Source organism: Panthera leo, chromosome B4 (genome assembly GCF_018350215.1).
Source record: "Panthera leo isolate Ple1 chromosome B4, P.leo_Ple1_pat1.1, whole genome shotgun sequence".
Taxonomy (NCBI): Eukaryota; Metazoa; Chordata; class Mammalia; order Carnivora; family Felidae; genus Panthera; species Panthera leo.
In genome coordinates, this window is record NC_056685.1 from 21,020,781 (window position 1) to 21,037,134 (window position 16,354).

Below are 16,354 nucleotides of genomic sequence, written 5' to 3' on the forward strand. Positions count from 1 at the left end.
CTGAAAATATTGAATATCGAGTTTGTAAAAAACTTACAGATAAAATGGCTTCACTCTTTTACATGAAAAGTGGAGTTGGGTCCTGAGAATATTTTACACACACACACACACACACACACACACACCTGATTTGCAGCTCAAAACCGTTCCATGTAATTCCTGATCTGAACCTTTCACGTTCTTCATAGTTGCCTTGGTCAGAAATTATGTTTACAGAAGCAGAGGTACCAAATAACAGATTATCACTTTTTCTTCCATGAATGGAAACTGTTTTCTTGCCCTTTATCTTTTATTTTTTTAATGTTTATTTATTTATTTTGAGAGAGAGAGAGAGAGAGAGAGAGAGAAAGAGAAAGCATGAGTTGGGGAGGGGCAGAGAGAGAGAGAGGGAGAGAGAGAATCCCAACCAGGCTCCTTCCTCCCTGTCAATGTGAAGACCGATGCAGGGTTCCATCTCATGAGCCATGAGATCATGACCTGAGCAGAAACCAAGAGTCGGCTACTTGACTGGCTGACTGAGACACCCAGGTGCCCCTGATCTTTGGTCTTTTAAAATCTTACTTTGGGGGTGCATGGATGGCTCAGTTGGTTGGGCATCTGGTTCTTGATTTTGGCTCAGGTTATGATCTCGTGGTCATGTGGATTCGAGCTCCACGTTGGGCTCTGTGCTGATGGTGCAGAGCCTGCTTGGGATTCTCTCTCTCTCTCTCTCTCTCTCTCTCTGTCTCTCTCTCCCTCTGTCCCTCCCCTGCTTGCACTGTCTCTGTCTCTCTCAAAATAAATAAACCTTCTCAGGTCTTAGAAAGCTATTATTGGAAAAAAAAACACACCTAAAAATCTTCCTTCGTAGGTTTATCATTTTTAAAGAATGGAAGTCCCTTCTCTTTGACAAATGCAACATTGAAATGTTTTGTGATAATGAGTGGATTTTGAAGCCTTTAAAATGTTCTCATACTAAACATTTCAAAGTTTTCATGAAGTTTTTCTTCCAGCATAAAGATCTTGCCCCACTGGTCTTACTAATAATTTCGAGTTCGAATTCTAACAGTTACTAAACATCAGTCATGGTATTTTTCTTTGAACGCATCAATATTGACACTACACGTTCATTTATTTCATGGGGTCCTCCCAATCTTGGGTCAAGTTCTTTAAGAAGCTCAACAATATTAGTTAACACGTTTTGAAGCCACCATACCAACCCTCATATGTGCAAAGTAAGAATCATTTACACCCACACTTACAATTTCAATGGCTCTTTCAGCTCAGAGACTCCAGAAATTTTTCCTTGGTCATCCTCTTGGGTATGAACTGGTAGTAGTATATGTTTCTGATCTCAATTTTTTGCATAAAGCTCTAAACAAGTGTGACTGTAGTGGCTTGAATTCACCGTTTTGAAAATATCATTTAATGTGGAATAGAGAACCATGGAAAATCTTTATGCCAACATTTCTCTGCATTTGTAATTGAAACACGAAGCCTTTCCTTGATGGGATTTGGGGGGACCAACATTAGCTTAACAATGAAATCGTCAATACACACATCTAAGCGTTGTACCTGATATATATTATTTGTTTCGGTACATTCACTCAGCACTATAAGTAGCTTATCTCAAGCGCTTTGTTTTGGTACCTCTTTGCGGAATAAACAATGTTTTGCTGTAGCGTTTCTCGTTAGGTAGCCCAACTGGATCTATTAACTGGGCACACTTTGTAATGCCTGTAGATTCAGCAATCATTTTTGATATCTAGATTAGCGTTAGCTCCATGGCAACTCACACGTCACAAATGCATCTATTTGTGGCACTACTCAAAAGTGACGTGCTTTCTATGCCTTTACTTTGCTTGCCCCAAACATAGACCATTTTAACACAGGCTATTAAATTGAATAATCCTATACTTCGGTCTGTGAGCTGGCTTTAGCTATGAAATTGAGTCTAATCGCACACAAGTGTAACTGACGTCATAAAAAAATGTCTTCTTTTTAAAAATTTAAGCTTGCGGATGCTTTAAGAAGTTCAAATCTTTTTCTCTTTGAAGAGATACGCTTTGTGGAAGGGAGCTGGTCTGATGTGCTAGGCATTGTTGCTTCATTTGATAATTTTTCCATGACCAAAAAAAAAAAAGGCTGAGGATTAAAAGAATTAATGAAGAGCATTAATGTGAATTTGAGATAAATCCTCATTATTCTGCGTGAAAGTGATTTAAGCTTCCTGATTCCTTGGCTTTCTTGGATGGCCACATCTGCAGTGTTTTGCCCCAGATTTACCGAGATATAATTGACACACAGCATTGTATTAAGTATAAGGTGTACCACGTGATGTTTTGATAGATATACATATTGCAAAATGAATATCACCACAAGGTTAGTGAACATATCCTTCACTTCACGTAATTACTATTTTATTGTGGTGGTGGTGGTGGTGGTGAGATTGAAACTTTGTCCTCGTAGCAACTTTCAAGTGTACAATACAGTTATTGTTCACTACAGTCACCATGCTTTATCTTAGATCTCGGCAGCTTATGCATTTTCTAACTGAATGTCTGGACCCTTTGACCAACATCTCTCCATTTTTCCCGACCCCTCAACCCTGGCAACCACCATTCCACTCTGTTTCTGTGAGTTCAACGTTTTTAGATTTCAAATATAAGTGGGATCATACAGTATTTGCCTTTCTCTGTCTTATTTCACTTGGCATAATGCCCTCGAGGTCCATCCATGTTGTCGCAAATGGCAGGATTTCCTTCTTCTTTATAGCTGAATAGTATTCCATTGTATACACTTACTTTCTTTATCCTTTCATCTGTCCGTGGACATTTAGTTTGTTTCCACGTCTTGGTTATTGTGAATAGTGCTTTGCAACACTGTTTTGAAAGTCATCTCTGCCAGTTCAGTCCAGAACCTGTCACTCCAGCCCTTGCAACAATCCTATAAATCTCTAAATCCCTGCCAACTAGACTAGATTTTGCTGTCCGCAGTAGAACTTCAAATGATACAATGACTAGTACCAGAAGTGGTTGCTGACCTCAGAAATTCAAAGACATAAATCTGGAACTGGTTGTTTAATCTGAGTGGATCTGAAAACAGTGACGAGATCTGTTTACCTTGAGAGGATGTCTTATGGGACTCACATGTGGTCTCTTAGAGAGAAGTAACTTTTGGAGACAATTTTGACAGACCAAGCCGCTACTGACATGGCACAGTGTGGTGGACAAAAGCACCACCAGGGATGTGAGATGGGTGAAATCCTTCTAATTATATTTAGTAGTTCTGAGACAGGAAATGACAGCCTTAGACTTTTCAGTTTTAAGCCACGGCCAGAGAACGAGATAGCTCCAACGACTGCCATACGATGATATCTTATCTCTTGTAACCACAGTCTGGATCTGTAGATTTCTGATTTATCATGTGTGCTGAACTCATAGCTTCACCAGGTTTCTGAAAAGATCTAGAAGCAGTGACCAACCCAGTAGCAATGAGAAGCCCTCGTGTTTAACTTATGGTCTCTAAATTTAATTTTCCACTATGACGAACCTGGGCAGAAAATTTTTCCAAGTTATGTATGATAAGTGACTTGTCCCCAGAAATATAGAGGACTATTATGAGTCAATAGTAATAAGACAAACAACCCGTTATGAGTAGGACAAATGTTTGAACAAATACTTCACAAAATAAGTTATAGAAATGGTTAACAAAAACCTAGAATGAGCTCATCATTAGTCATGAAGGAAATACAAATTAAAACCAGAAGGATACACCACTACACATCCAACAGAATGGCTGAAATTTATAAATTTTTTAACGTCTATTTATTTTTGAGAGAGAGAGAGACAGAGACAGAGACAGAGAGACAGAGAGAGAGGGCGAGCATGAGGGGAGGAGGGGCAGAGAGAGAGGGAGACACAGAATCCAAAGCAGGCTCCAGGGTCTGAGCTGTCAGCACAGGCTCCAACATGGGACTTGAACCCACAAACCGTGAGATCACGACCTGACCCGAAGTTGGATACTCAACTGACTGAGCCACCCGGGCTCCCGGAATGGCTAAAATGGAAAGGCCTGCCAATACCAAGTGCTGTAGAACATAGGAAGCAATTGGATGGCTCACTCATTGGTGGTGAGTATGCAAATACAGTATAGATCCTTTGGAAAAACAGTTTGGCAAGTTCTCATAACATCAAGCGTACACATGGCATAAGACCCAGAAATCCCATTCTTGGGTATTTTCCCAAGGAAGGAGAAACATATGTTCACACAAAAACCTGTGTATAAATGTTTAGAGCAGATTTATTGATAACAGTCCAAAACTGGAAAGAACCCAAGTGTCCATCAACCAGTGATTGGATGTTGTATATCCGCGTAGTGCAGTCGTCCTCGGCGACGGAAAGGGACAAGCTCCTGACATATGCGCCACCATGAACAAATCTTAAAAGCTAAATTAAAGAAGCCAGACACAAGAGGTAGCATACTGCATGGTGCAACCGATAAGACATTTTAAAAATACAAAATTATGGGGAGAGAAAACAGACCAGTTTTTCCCGGAGAAGAGGGTTGGAGGGAGAGAGGTCTGACTTCAAAGGGGCATGAAGGAAATTTGGGAGGGTGGAAATGCTGTGCATCTTCATTGTGATAACAGTTACACAGCTGAAAACATTTGCCCAAACTCATCCAGCCATATATGTTCAAGTAAAAAGGACCAAGGCTGGGGGACGGACAGAGGCAGGCAAGGGACGGAGTTTGGAAAGTATGAGAGGAATTCAGGAGAGGGAGAGTTTTGTTTTGTTTTGTTTTTTTTACTAAAGTCAATCAAAGGGTCTTGTATGACGATGGCATTTGAGCTGGGCTTCGTTAAGTAGAAATAAAAGAGTATTCCAGGGGTTACACAAGTTGCGGATGACCTGGCAAACAGTAGGTGCTTAATAAATATTTGTGGAATAGACGCAATGATGAAGGGACAGTGAGCGAAATCCAGAGGAGAAAAGTATGGAAAAATTGGGGGTGACAGTCGGCTTGGCTGGGGCTTGTGTTGGGGGAGAGAGGTGGGCGGTCCAAATAGGGAATGGGCAGACGGTTTTGCATACCAGGTTAATGAGTTCAGACTTTATTTTTAGGAAGCCGACTGAAGTTTGAATAGGGGAGTGACACGTCTAGAATGAGAAGTTCTGGAAGGCTGATCTGCCTCTGGTATGGTCTCTCGTATCGATGCAGGAATAGGAGGCAGAGAGGAACCGGAGCCATCAGACGCCAAAAATGGTGGCCCGGATTGGGGTGACCGTAAGGATTAAAGAGGAGGAATAGATTAGGAGACAAAATGAGGAGGGCCCGTTGACCTAACTGCTGATTGGAGTGGAGGAGGGTGGAGGACGAAGAAGGGAAACTGAGGTCTTAGGCCGTTGGGAAGGGTGGCATAAAGAGGAAAGAAAGGTGGAAGAGGAGGAGATTTTGGCGGGCCAACACAAGTGCCGTGAGGACAGACCGGACACCCTAGGGCCTGGAAAGTGGGCCACGCAGGGGTGCGGCTTAGGGGAGCCTGGACAGGGGACGGTGATGTGGCAGCCATCCGCGCAGATTCCGGCTGGGGCCTGTCTTTGGGAGAAAGCGCTAGCATCCCAGAGTACGCGAATCCAGAGCGGGTCCGCGGGCCAGAGGCTGAGGCTGGACTGCCTGCTGATTTCCAGTGTTCACCCGGACTGGCCGCGAAGAGCAGGGTTCCCGTGTCCACCCCACGCAAAGCTCTGGACTCGGAGCTCAAGGCGCCTTCGCCGCAGACCGCTCACCCAAGGCGGGACGGGGGGCGCGCGCGCAGCCCAGCGCGAGCTTTCAGGGCCGAGGCGCGCGCAGGCGCGGCCGGTGTCGCCTAGCAACCAAGAGCAACAGTGGCCTCGGAGGCGCGCGCGGGCGGCGGCGGGTGCGGTTCTCCCGGCGCGAGGGGCCGCCGCTCGGCGGGATCCGCCGGCAGGTAAAGGCGGGCGTGCGGCTGCGCGGCTACTCCCGCGGTTTGGAGGGGTCCGGGCCGAGGTCCCCGCAGAATTTGGGCAAGGGGGAGGTGCCCAGCGCGTGGGGACCTCTGGGACAACCGACGGAACGAATGCCTCGTTGGGGGTTGTCGGTCCCTGCCCTGTGCGCCCAGTATCAGCCGGGGATCCGGGTGGGTTTCCTAAGAATCCTGGCCTCCTTCCGTTTAACAGGTGACAAAACAGGCCCCGAGAGGGGATCTGAGAGTCTAAGATTCCTTTCCGTGCCTCCCAGCAACTCAGGAAACGAGTCCCCACTGGCTGTAGTCTTCCCCCTTCCTTCACAGTTTTTAAAATAAGGCTCCTCCTCAGAAGACGTTTAAGATCGCACAGGCTGAAAGCTCACAAAGAAGTACAAACGGTCGACAAATTTGTGGGGGGAAAGCGCGGCTCCTTTCTAATGACGGAGGAGGTGCCCATTTAAAGCAGATTTGTTTTTGTACTCAGTGCGGTGAAGTTCATGCCTTTCCATCCAGTTATTTGCCTTTCTCTTAAAGAAGCAGTTGAGGACGTGGATGAACATTTTATGTCTGAGGAGGTTCATTGCAGCCTTATCCATAATTTCAGGAAATGAGAAACAAATGTTCAACAATAGGGGACTGTCTAGATACATAGTGGATTTGACAATAGTATTTTAAATGACATGATATGCTGATTAACTGGAGATGATTGGAGCAATGAATGGAGACAGAGATTTCACGAACCTGTCCATTAGTGTAAAAAAGCAGTAGGAAAGGAGGGCACTTGTGGGGATGAGCCCTGGGTGTTGTCTATAAGTGACGAAGCTCGAGAATCTACCCCCAAAACCAAGAGCACACTGTACAGCCGGTATGTTAGCCAGTTTGACAATAAATTATATCAGAAAAAAAAAAAAAAAAAGAAGAAGAAGAATATGGTAGGCAAAGGGTTCCAGGAAAGGAAGTTGAGAATAGGAGATCGAAACCCATGTAGCATGGTAAAATCCCTATAGAAAACACACAAAAAGGAACTATCCTGAAACAGTGCTAATCTCCCTGAGTTTATTCCTGAGTAATTTTTTTTTTATTCCATGTGCCCTTCCTTGTTTTCCAAATTTTCTGTAATGAAATGTATTCTGTATAAGTGGATAGTAGACACAGAACTATACAGTTAAGCAGTGTTAAAATGGTAAATTTTATGTTGTGTATATTTTAGCACAATCGAAAACATCACTGGGAAGGGTGGTAAAATAGTCAAGGAAAGCAGGTGTGCTTCAAAAAGTCAAAGGGATTTTTTTTTTTTAATTTTTAAAGTGTTTGTTTATTTTTGAAGGAGAGAGAGATGGAGTGTGAACAGGGGAGGGGCAGGGAGAGTGGGAGACACAAAATCCGGAGCAGGCTCCAGGCTCTGAGCTGTCAGCACAGAGGGCCATGCGGGTTCTCTCGAACCCACAGACTTGAGAGATCATGACCTGAGCCAAAGTCAGATGCTTAACTGACTGAGCCACCCAGGCGCCCCAGGATTTGTTTTCTTAATGTGGCGTCTCTGGAGCTTTAGAGGCAAACAAATCTTTAAAGAATAAACTAACATAAGATAATGTGGTTGTATCATGTTGATTTTAAGTGAAATGTTGAATTTACAACGTTAAAAAAAAACACCTTATGGTCATCTTTGAGGCTCATCGCCCCTGATCTATGTCAGCTAAATACTTTGTCCCCCATTAACTACTATACTCAATTTGGTAATAAAAACACAAACTAAATGCTTCCTACTTTACGGTACTGCCTGGGATCGACTCCATTGCTGTCGTCCTGTGTTAAGGCAATTCTAACCTCTGTACTCTTCAGTATGCCGTTACTCAAAGCCACTATCCTGAAATGGGAAAAAATCAGTTCCTGAGTGAAAATCAGATGATGTACAGTAATTTAATGCAAGTATAATTCAGTTCTTCTTAAACATTATTCATAAGGAGTTCTTCTGTAAATCAAAGGCTGCTCTACCTTGGAGTCGATTACGAAGCGCTCTAAAATTTCTTTTTCCTAGAGATTAATCGCAAGATAGATTTGCATTTGTCCAGAATGGTTTCTGTCCATCTGCCTGGAATATCATAAACACAAAATCTAGGGTCTGTGTGCTTTTCAAACACCTATGAAAGATGTTTGAGTTTTGAAAAAAGTATTGCCTCTAAAATCTGAAAAGAAACTTGAAAAATTAATGTAAATGGTTTAATATTAAGTTATATTTGAGAACAGTTTTCTCATTTTGCGAGAAGTTTGAGGTATACAACCTGGTTTTAATATACTGGATGTGAGGGAGGGCATCACAGTGTAAGCTTGCCCAGACCCTTAAAGATCTGGAAATTTATGTGACCTGAACTGAGGGATCTGGATGTCTTTCAGAAGCCCCTAGGAGTTTCTATGAACATGTGGCGTTTTAAAACATGTGATAAATTCTGGTTAGTGCCTCTAATGCTGAGAGTTGCTTTTGTCCCTTGAGAGACCATCTGAACCAATCCTGACATTGTAGATTCTCACCAAAGATTTTTGACTTCCCAGAATTTTCTGGAAACTGTACTTATTTCCCTGAGACAGGTTTGTAGCATCTGAGATTGCCCAAATGCCAAACATAACCTCCCATTGGAGAAAACTCGAAAGGTTTCTAGAGTTATTTATTCTAACAGTCCCCAACATCTTGGAAAGTCCTCTGTACCCAGATGGGGTTACTGCTCTGTGGTTTGTCAACTATCAGTACCAATCCTTTGACTTTTTGTCTGCACAGTTATGGACATACGAGGGCAGGTAGAAACAGGTCTTGTAAGCAGTAACCCCAACTTCTCCAGAATACATCTCTTCAGATTCTCAATTACTTTTTTTTTTTTTTTAATTGAGCTATGGATTATATTAGAGAAAACTTCTGGTTATCTGGGAAAATGACACCAACGTTAATTTGGAGTTGCCTTGTCTTGGGTATCAGTCACAAAATCATACTCCCAGGAAAAACAGAGTTAATGATTTTTATACATATCGAATACCTACCATGTACCAGATACTGTTGGGATAGATCAGTGCAGGAAAGCAGACAAAAATCCCCCCCTTTGTGGCAGAACATTCTTGGAGCTCTCAAAAGTAAATTGGATTTAGTCTCCTAAGCACCCCATCAGTGAGCTATATGCATGGTAAACTGTTTCCCGTTATGTAAGTAAAAGTTATGTCCTGGGTGTGTTCTCTTCCTTACAAGCTGGAAGCCAGGACTGATGCCCAACAATCTTAACAGTGAGTTCCTTAAAAACTGTGGCGTTTGAAATACGACTGCAGGTAACGTATTTGTACACGTACGACCATTTCTACCTATTTCACATCATCTCTTTTTTAGGTAAAATTGCAATGAGGAAATAAATCTCCTTCGAAGGGCATCCACAGGTAACTGAGAGATTTGTGCATATACAAGGTACAAATGGCACTTTAACTAATTACTGCATCTTTTTCCAGAATGGGTAAAAAGGTAAAGAAGGAAGCAGAACCCCCTCCTAAGGATGTGGTAAGTTTCTGATTTTAAGACTAGTAGCACGTTAACAACCAGTTTTAAAAATAAATTGTTCCAACTGTTTGGCATGTACCAGCATATACATGAGTACACATTGGCAGAAGTCCAAGGTCTGAGTAATGATAAGATTAGTTAGAGAAATCTAACATTATATAAACAAACATTTACAACGTTGTCATTACATAATCAGCACAATTAGAGAGTAATTATTAGCTTTTCCAGGATGTGGAGGGCGTGTTTATGGGCCTAGTTAATGACCAAATAGTTTTGGTTTGTTCTTTTAAATATTTTAAATTGATATTTGCTGGTCCCTCGTTTATGTTAATCATCCGAGTGCGTTTTCCAAAATAACTAGGAGTTTATGCTATAGCTATTAGCTCTGTATATGAGGTTGTCTGAAGATGACCGTTTGAACATCAGAAGGCTCGTATTTTCCAGTTCTATGGAGAGAAAAGTCTGGGTTCATCATCTTTTTCTGTTCCAGATGTTTGAGTAATACATTGCCTAAAACACAAAGCCCTGTCTCTCTTTTTATTTTTTTTTAAATTTTTTTTTTAACGTTTATTTATTTTTGAGACAGAGAGAGACAGAGTATGAACGGGGGAGGGTCAGAGACAGACAGAGACACAGAATCTGAAACAGTCTCCAGGCTCTGAGCTGTCAGCACGGAGCCCGACGCGGGGCTCGAACTCACTAGCCGCGAGATCATGACCTGAGCCGAAGTCGGACACCCAACCGACTGAGCCACTCAGGCGCCCCATGTCTCTCTTTTTAAAAGTATGTTTTTATCTTATTTCTCTAAGGTTTATGAATTACCAAAAGATGATGTTAAAAATAAAAAATGAACTTGGACAGTTTTCAGATTAGAAACTTATTTTGAGGGACACCTGCCTGGCTCAGCCGGTGGAGCGTGTGACTCTGGATCTCGGGGTTGTGAATTCGAGCCCCACGTTGGGTATAGAGATTACTCAAAAATCAAATCTTAGGGGCACCTGGGTGGCTCAGGCAGTTGAGCGTCCGACTTCGGCTCAGGTCATGATCTCACGGTTCGCGAGTTCGAGCCCCGCGTCGGGCTCTGTGCTGACAGCTCGGAGCCTGGAGGCTGTTTTGGATTCTGTGTCTCCCTCTCTCTCTGCCCATCTCCCGCTCCCTCAAAAATAAATAAACATTAAAATAAGCGAAGAGATGAAAAATCTTTAAGGGCGAAAAGAAACTCATTTTGAAACAGACATTTGGTGTGATTTTCTTCAAATAAAACGTGACTGAAAACAAGTGTTTATGGTCCGTCAGTAGACTCACAGGGATTTTATAGTTTGAAGGAAGCTGGGCTTAGTGCAAGGTCTTTCCAACAGCACTGGAGCTTTGCGGTTACAAATGTGAGCTACGTCCCAGCTCTGCGTCTCCTGACCTGTGTTATTTGGCACAGTGTTGCCAAACGCGGCCATGTTCTTTCAGTTCTTGTTTGAAATTTCTTCAGTGTGAATTGTGAGGCCCAACTCGTTTTGGTTGTTGTGTGAATTAAAATGAAGTAAAGCTCATCACGTTCTCAGTGCCTGGCACATAGTTAACGCTAGTAAATAAGACCTAATGTTGCGGGTCTCCTTTCGACTCTGATACACAGACCCACACAGACACACACCTATGTAACTTCCTATGTTTGATCCTTCAGTACAGTTGGGAACGAAGACTCCAGAAGTATCTGTCTGGGGGCACCTGGGTGGCTCAGTCGGTTAACCGTCTGACTCTTGAGTTCGGCTCAGGTCATGATCTCACGGTTCCTGAGATCTGGCCCTGCACTGGGCTTTGTGCTGATACTGCGGAGCTGGCTTGGGATTCTCGCTCTCCCTCTCCCTCTCCACTGCTTCTGTGCACTCTCTCTCTCAAAATAAATAAACTTAAAAAAATAAAACGAGATGAAGGAGAAGCACCTGTCTGCTCAGGTCTAGGAACACTTTGCAGAGATAGATGGCCATTGTGGTTCACGGTACAGTTTCATCATTCCATTTGCTCTCTTTTGGACATCCTCCTAAAATGTTCCAAATTCTCTTATTTTTTTTTCATTGCCACTTAAGTTTGAATTATCCCTTTTTGCTGCAAAATAGCATTTTTAGAAAAAAGATTTCATTTTTAAGTAATCCCTACACCCAGCATGGGGCTCGAACTCACAACCCCGACTGAGCCAGCCATTTTCCCCGGTCAGTATCATTATTGACATCTTATTACCGGAAAGTTGACTAATGAACACAGTACTTGATGACAAACATTTTCTTTTTTTTAAAAAAAATTTTTTTTAACGTTTATTTATTTTTGAGATAGAGACAGAGCATGAATGGGGGAGGGTCAGAGAGAGGGAGACACAGAATCCGAAACAGGCTCCAGGCTCTGAGCTGTCAGCACAGAGCCCGACGCGGGGCTCGAACTCACGGACCGCGAGATCATGACCTGAGCCGAAGTCGGCCGCCCAACCGACTGAGCCACCCAGGCGCCCCGATGACAAACATTTTCTGATTAAAATTAGAATTAAGGGACCGTTAAACAATAGATATATTTGTCTAATACACTTTCTATAATTTTGTAATGTTTTGCTGGCTTGTCCTCTGTATTCCAGTCCTTGGGGGGCACAATCAAGGACTTGAGAAACAGTTTTAAACCTAGCGTTAACAGAAAACTAGCTCTTCTTTCTCAGTTCACGAGAGCCTTAGGGACAGCCAAAGCATGTGTAATGGCCAATGTCAAAGAAATTGCCGTCTATGTTTTCTTCTTGGAGTTTTATGCTTTTAGGTCTCATAGTTGCGTCTTTTCATCCATTCTGGGCTTATTTCTGTGTACGGTGTAAGAAAGTGCTCCAGTTTCATGGTTTGTGTGACCGTGTAAGCATGGGTTTATTTCCGGGCTCTCTCTTATGTTCCATTGATCTATGTGTCTTACTTCTGTGCCAGAATCATACTGTTTCGATGACGACCGCTTTGTAGTACGTCTTGAAATCTGGGATTGCGATACCTCCAGCTTTGTTCTAAGTTCTCAAGGTTGCTTTGGCTATTTGGGATATTGTGTGGTTCCATACAAATTTTAGTATTATTTGTTCTAGTTCTGTGACAAATGTTGTTGGTATTTTGATAGGGATTGCACTAAGTATCCATCCATAGATGAATGGGTAGAGAAGATGTGGTATATATATATATATATATATATATATATATATATATATATATATACACAATGGAATATTACCTAGACATAAAGAGGATGCGGTCTTGCTGTTTGCAACAATATGGATGGAGCTAGAGGGTATAATGCTACAGGAAGTAAGTCAGACAGAGAAAAATAAATACCCTGATTTCAGTCAAAAGTGGAATTTAAGGAAAAAAAGAGATAAACAGCAACAACAAACAGACTTTAAATACAGGGAACAAACTAGTTAGTGGTTGCCAGAGGGGAGATAGGTGGGGAATGGGAGAGATTAAGAGTCTACTTATAGTGGGGCGCCTGGGTGACTCAGTCAAGCGTCCAACTTCGGCTCAGGTCGTGATCTTGACGTTCGTGAGTTCGAGCCCCGTGCTGGGCTCTGTGCTGACAGCTCGGAGCCTGGAACCTGCTTCAGATTCTGTGTCTCCCTCTCTTTCTGCCCCTACCCTGTTCCCACTTTCTCTCTCTCTCTCTCTCTCTCTCTCTCTCTCTCTCTCTCAAAAATAAACATTAAAAAAGAGTATACTTACTGTGATGAGTACTGAAAAATGGATAGAATTGTTGAATCATTACATTGTACACCATAAGCTAGTATAACACCGTATGTTAATTATGCTTTTTAAAAAAGTAGAGTGATCCAAAAAAAAAAAGGACGTATATAACAATTACCAATGGGCCTTGACCATGGCCTTTCCTCTTAGTCCTTCCATACTTCTCTTACTCTGACTATATGTTAATAAAGCTGGCAGATTAGTGTTAACTATGTAACCACTTTCTATCTTGTGAATTCAAATACTTCAAAACAGTATACCACAATGTCAACTGTCTGAACTTGGCATTTGTGCCAAGGTATACCTCTTCAAACTCTATGAAAGGGTTCTTGTACAGAGTATAAAAGAAAACCACATTTCAAAGATGGATATATAACTGCTTTAAAAAGTTAACTTTCCTGTGCCAACTAATAACAACTTGCTTCTTATTTCCAAAGATTCGTGTTGTTATTAGTCTTTTGTATACTAGTTAAAATGGGTAATGGGGACAGAAAGAAGAATGTTCAGTTACATGGTTAAAACAAAAAGCTCCCCTTGCTTTTCTTAATTTTCGAATCGTCAAAACATACATTTAATATACGCCTGTGTGGTTTATTGACCTCCATTCCTTCTCGTGAAAGCGACCACTAGCTAAGAAGATGCTTAGAGGCGGGGAAGATAACAGCTTGAACGACCGATGCAACTATAATCTACCTCCCCAAACATTTCCACGTCTGGCTGAAAGGTTGTTTGTGATGCTTTAACAAAAGGAAAACTTTCTATGGAATGATTGCATAAGAGAATTACTAATAGAAACAACCTTAGAAGGCAATATTTACTATAAGGCAAGATATTTAGGGACTAAGGATCCAGGCTCTGGAATTATACCGCCAGAGACTGAATCCTCACTCCATCTGGAGGCCAAGTTCCCGAACTCTGTATACTCCAGTGAGGATATAACGACAACCACTTTACATCTATTCACAGTGGGGAGGCAAGCTTAGGTAAACATGAGATGCTTAGAACAGCGCTTGGCACTAGATGAGAACTTGGTCAAAGTTGTTATTCTTCGTGATGTAATTGAGGGTACTGTTGATCATCCCAGAAAACTTGAGAAGTTTTGCGCATTGTCAAAGGAGGCAGGGAGATCAGCTGTGGAAGACCAGCTGGCCACTAAAGTTCCTGGTGGCCTGGGGTGTGGCCCTCATGCTTCATGGTCAGGTTTTCAAGTTCATGAGCATGGAATTTTTATTTCCTTGATATTTCAGAGGCAACTGAGTTTCAGCAGACTAAATCCACAGTATCCAAACTCACAAGGGACTGTGACCTGGTTCTGGAATCTCACTGTCAAGTTAACTGAGCGTTTATGTATTTACGTTAATGGTTCTGCACCTTCTGTCCATAGTTAGGTGCAAATGGGGGGAGCTAAGCTCGCTGAGTGTTGAGTCAGAGCGTCAGGCGACAGCAGGATCTGCTTCCTCACGTGGGTGACCAAACCCAGTTCCTTGGAAGAGTGGGATGTCTCCAGTGACTTGTCTTCCCCGGACGCTCCCGTCAACCTCAGAATGCAACCCTTAACGCGTTGTCACGGGCTGCCAGAACTGCCTGGACTTATTTCAGAAATGAAGCTTCATGGGAATTAATTTTCCGACGTTTCTCCTACAGCACAGATTTTAGAAAGTCATGATTTAATAAAAATTAGTATAAATTAAGAAACATGCACAAAACCATATTCTAAAAAAATCTTGCTTACCTTGCTCTAAAAGTTTAATTCAAGTTGTAAAGAAACCTAGAGGCCATTTTAGCTGTTTTCATTTTAACCTTTACCCTTTTTACTGGATTTTAACTGATGTCTAGATGCTCTCTACTAAAAGTCCCTACTAGAGTGAGACAGTCCATTTCTGTTAATCTGTCTCTCTTTTCATGTATAATTGGTTTCCCCCCTGATCTGAGACCAATGATGTAGCAAACACGCTCCAATAGCCATCAAAAAAGCCTTTTCTTTGCCCTTCTTGGTACCATAAAAATTACGAGACTATCATGATTTATCTATTTTCACTGAGTTCAACTTTACAACTTTCTATTCTTTTAGGCCCGGCCTAATGTAGCAGTCACTAGTCACCTGCGGTTATTTAAATTTAAATTAATGATGATTAAAGGCATAGTAATTGAAATTAACAACTAAAAATAAAACGAAACATTCAGCACCTCAGTCACCTTACACTTCAAGCGCTCAAAGGCCACATGCGGCTGTGACTGCTATATTGGGCAAAGCAGAATCAGAACATTTGCAGTGTTGAACTTTGTGCTGGACAGCATTGTTCTAGAAGGTCTTGTGTCCTTAACAGAGATGTAAAAGTATCTCTGTAAGACTATGGCTGCGCTGATTGACTGAACTTAAAATTCAGAGTTTAGCCAAAATGCTTCCCCTTTATTTCACCCTTTCTGTAAATAACTTTGGTTCATCATTTGTTTTGTATACAGCGTGAAATTATAATTTCACAACCAGCTTGCTGGTGAGTGACTGTGAGTTCCTCACGGGAAAGCAGATGGGCTATGTAATTACAGCACAGTATCATTTATTTAGTTGTGTGGCATTCTGTGCTAGCTATCATTTGATTCTCAGCACCTTTTTAAATAAAAAATTACTATAATGCTGTAGGCTCTGTAGGAGAAACAGATGTCATGCCAAGTTTTCTCCGCTCTCTGCCAAATATTGGTATTTCTCCTCCTTTAACAGCTCTTTAGACTGTAACTCTCACAGTCTGAACCTTCCCTTCAAGCCTCTTGTACCCCGTATTACCTTTCTCTTAACGACGACCAGCAGATAGGTCAAAATACCAAAGTGTTTTCTCCACCGCTGAAGAAGGGTTACAAGTCTTTACGATGGGTTTGGGTTAAGTATATTTTCAGGTACTCCTTTGACAACTGCAGTCACTGTGTGGAGATCGTGACATAAGTATGTTTTAACAGAGCATATTTATTCACATGCTTATAACATCAGCTTTAAAAATATTGAACTATCAGTGGTCTCTGAAGTGCAAGTTCTGAAGTGGAAGGGAACTTTGTCCTGAGTGGGGGTGGATAGAGAAGACAGCCAGCAGAATGCCAGGGAAACTGTTGTGGGCG

The 16,354-nt window shown here is 42.1% G+C and overlaps 1 protein-coding gene across 11 annotated transcripts in view; it reads left to right on the plus strand.

Moving 5' to 3' along the window:
- The first annotated feature begins 5,890 nt into the window (after nucleotides 1–5,890).
- Nucleotides 5,891–16,354, plus strand: part of ARMC3 (armadillo repeat containing 3) — a 106,869-nt gene continuing 96,405 nt past the window's right edge. For 2 of the 11 annotated variants that reach the window (XM_042945094.1, XM_042945101.1), the window contains exons 1-3: nucleotides 5,998–6,182; nucleotides 9,339–9,385; nucleotides 9,455–9,503. In XM_042945094.1, the coding sequence (XP_042801028.1) occupies nucleotides 9,456–9,503 (48 nt within the window). In that variant the 5' untranslated portion in view covers nucleotides 5,998–6,182; nucleotides 9,339–9,385; nucleotide 9,455. Of the gene's footprint in view, nucleotides 5,954–5,982; nucleotides 6,183–9,338; nucleotides 9,386–9,454; nucleotides 9,504–16,354 lie in introns of those variants that run through there. The other 9 variants (XM_042945104.1, XM_042945105.1, XM_042945095.1 and 6 more) reach the window with 8 other exon arrangements.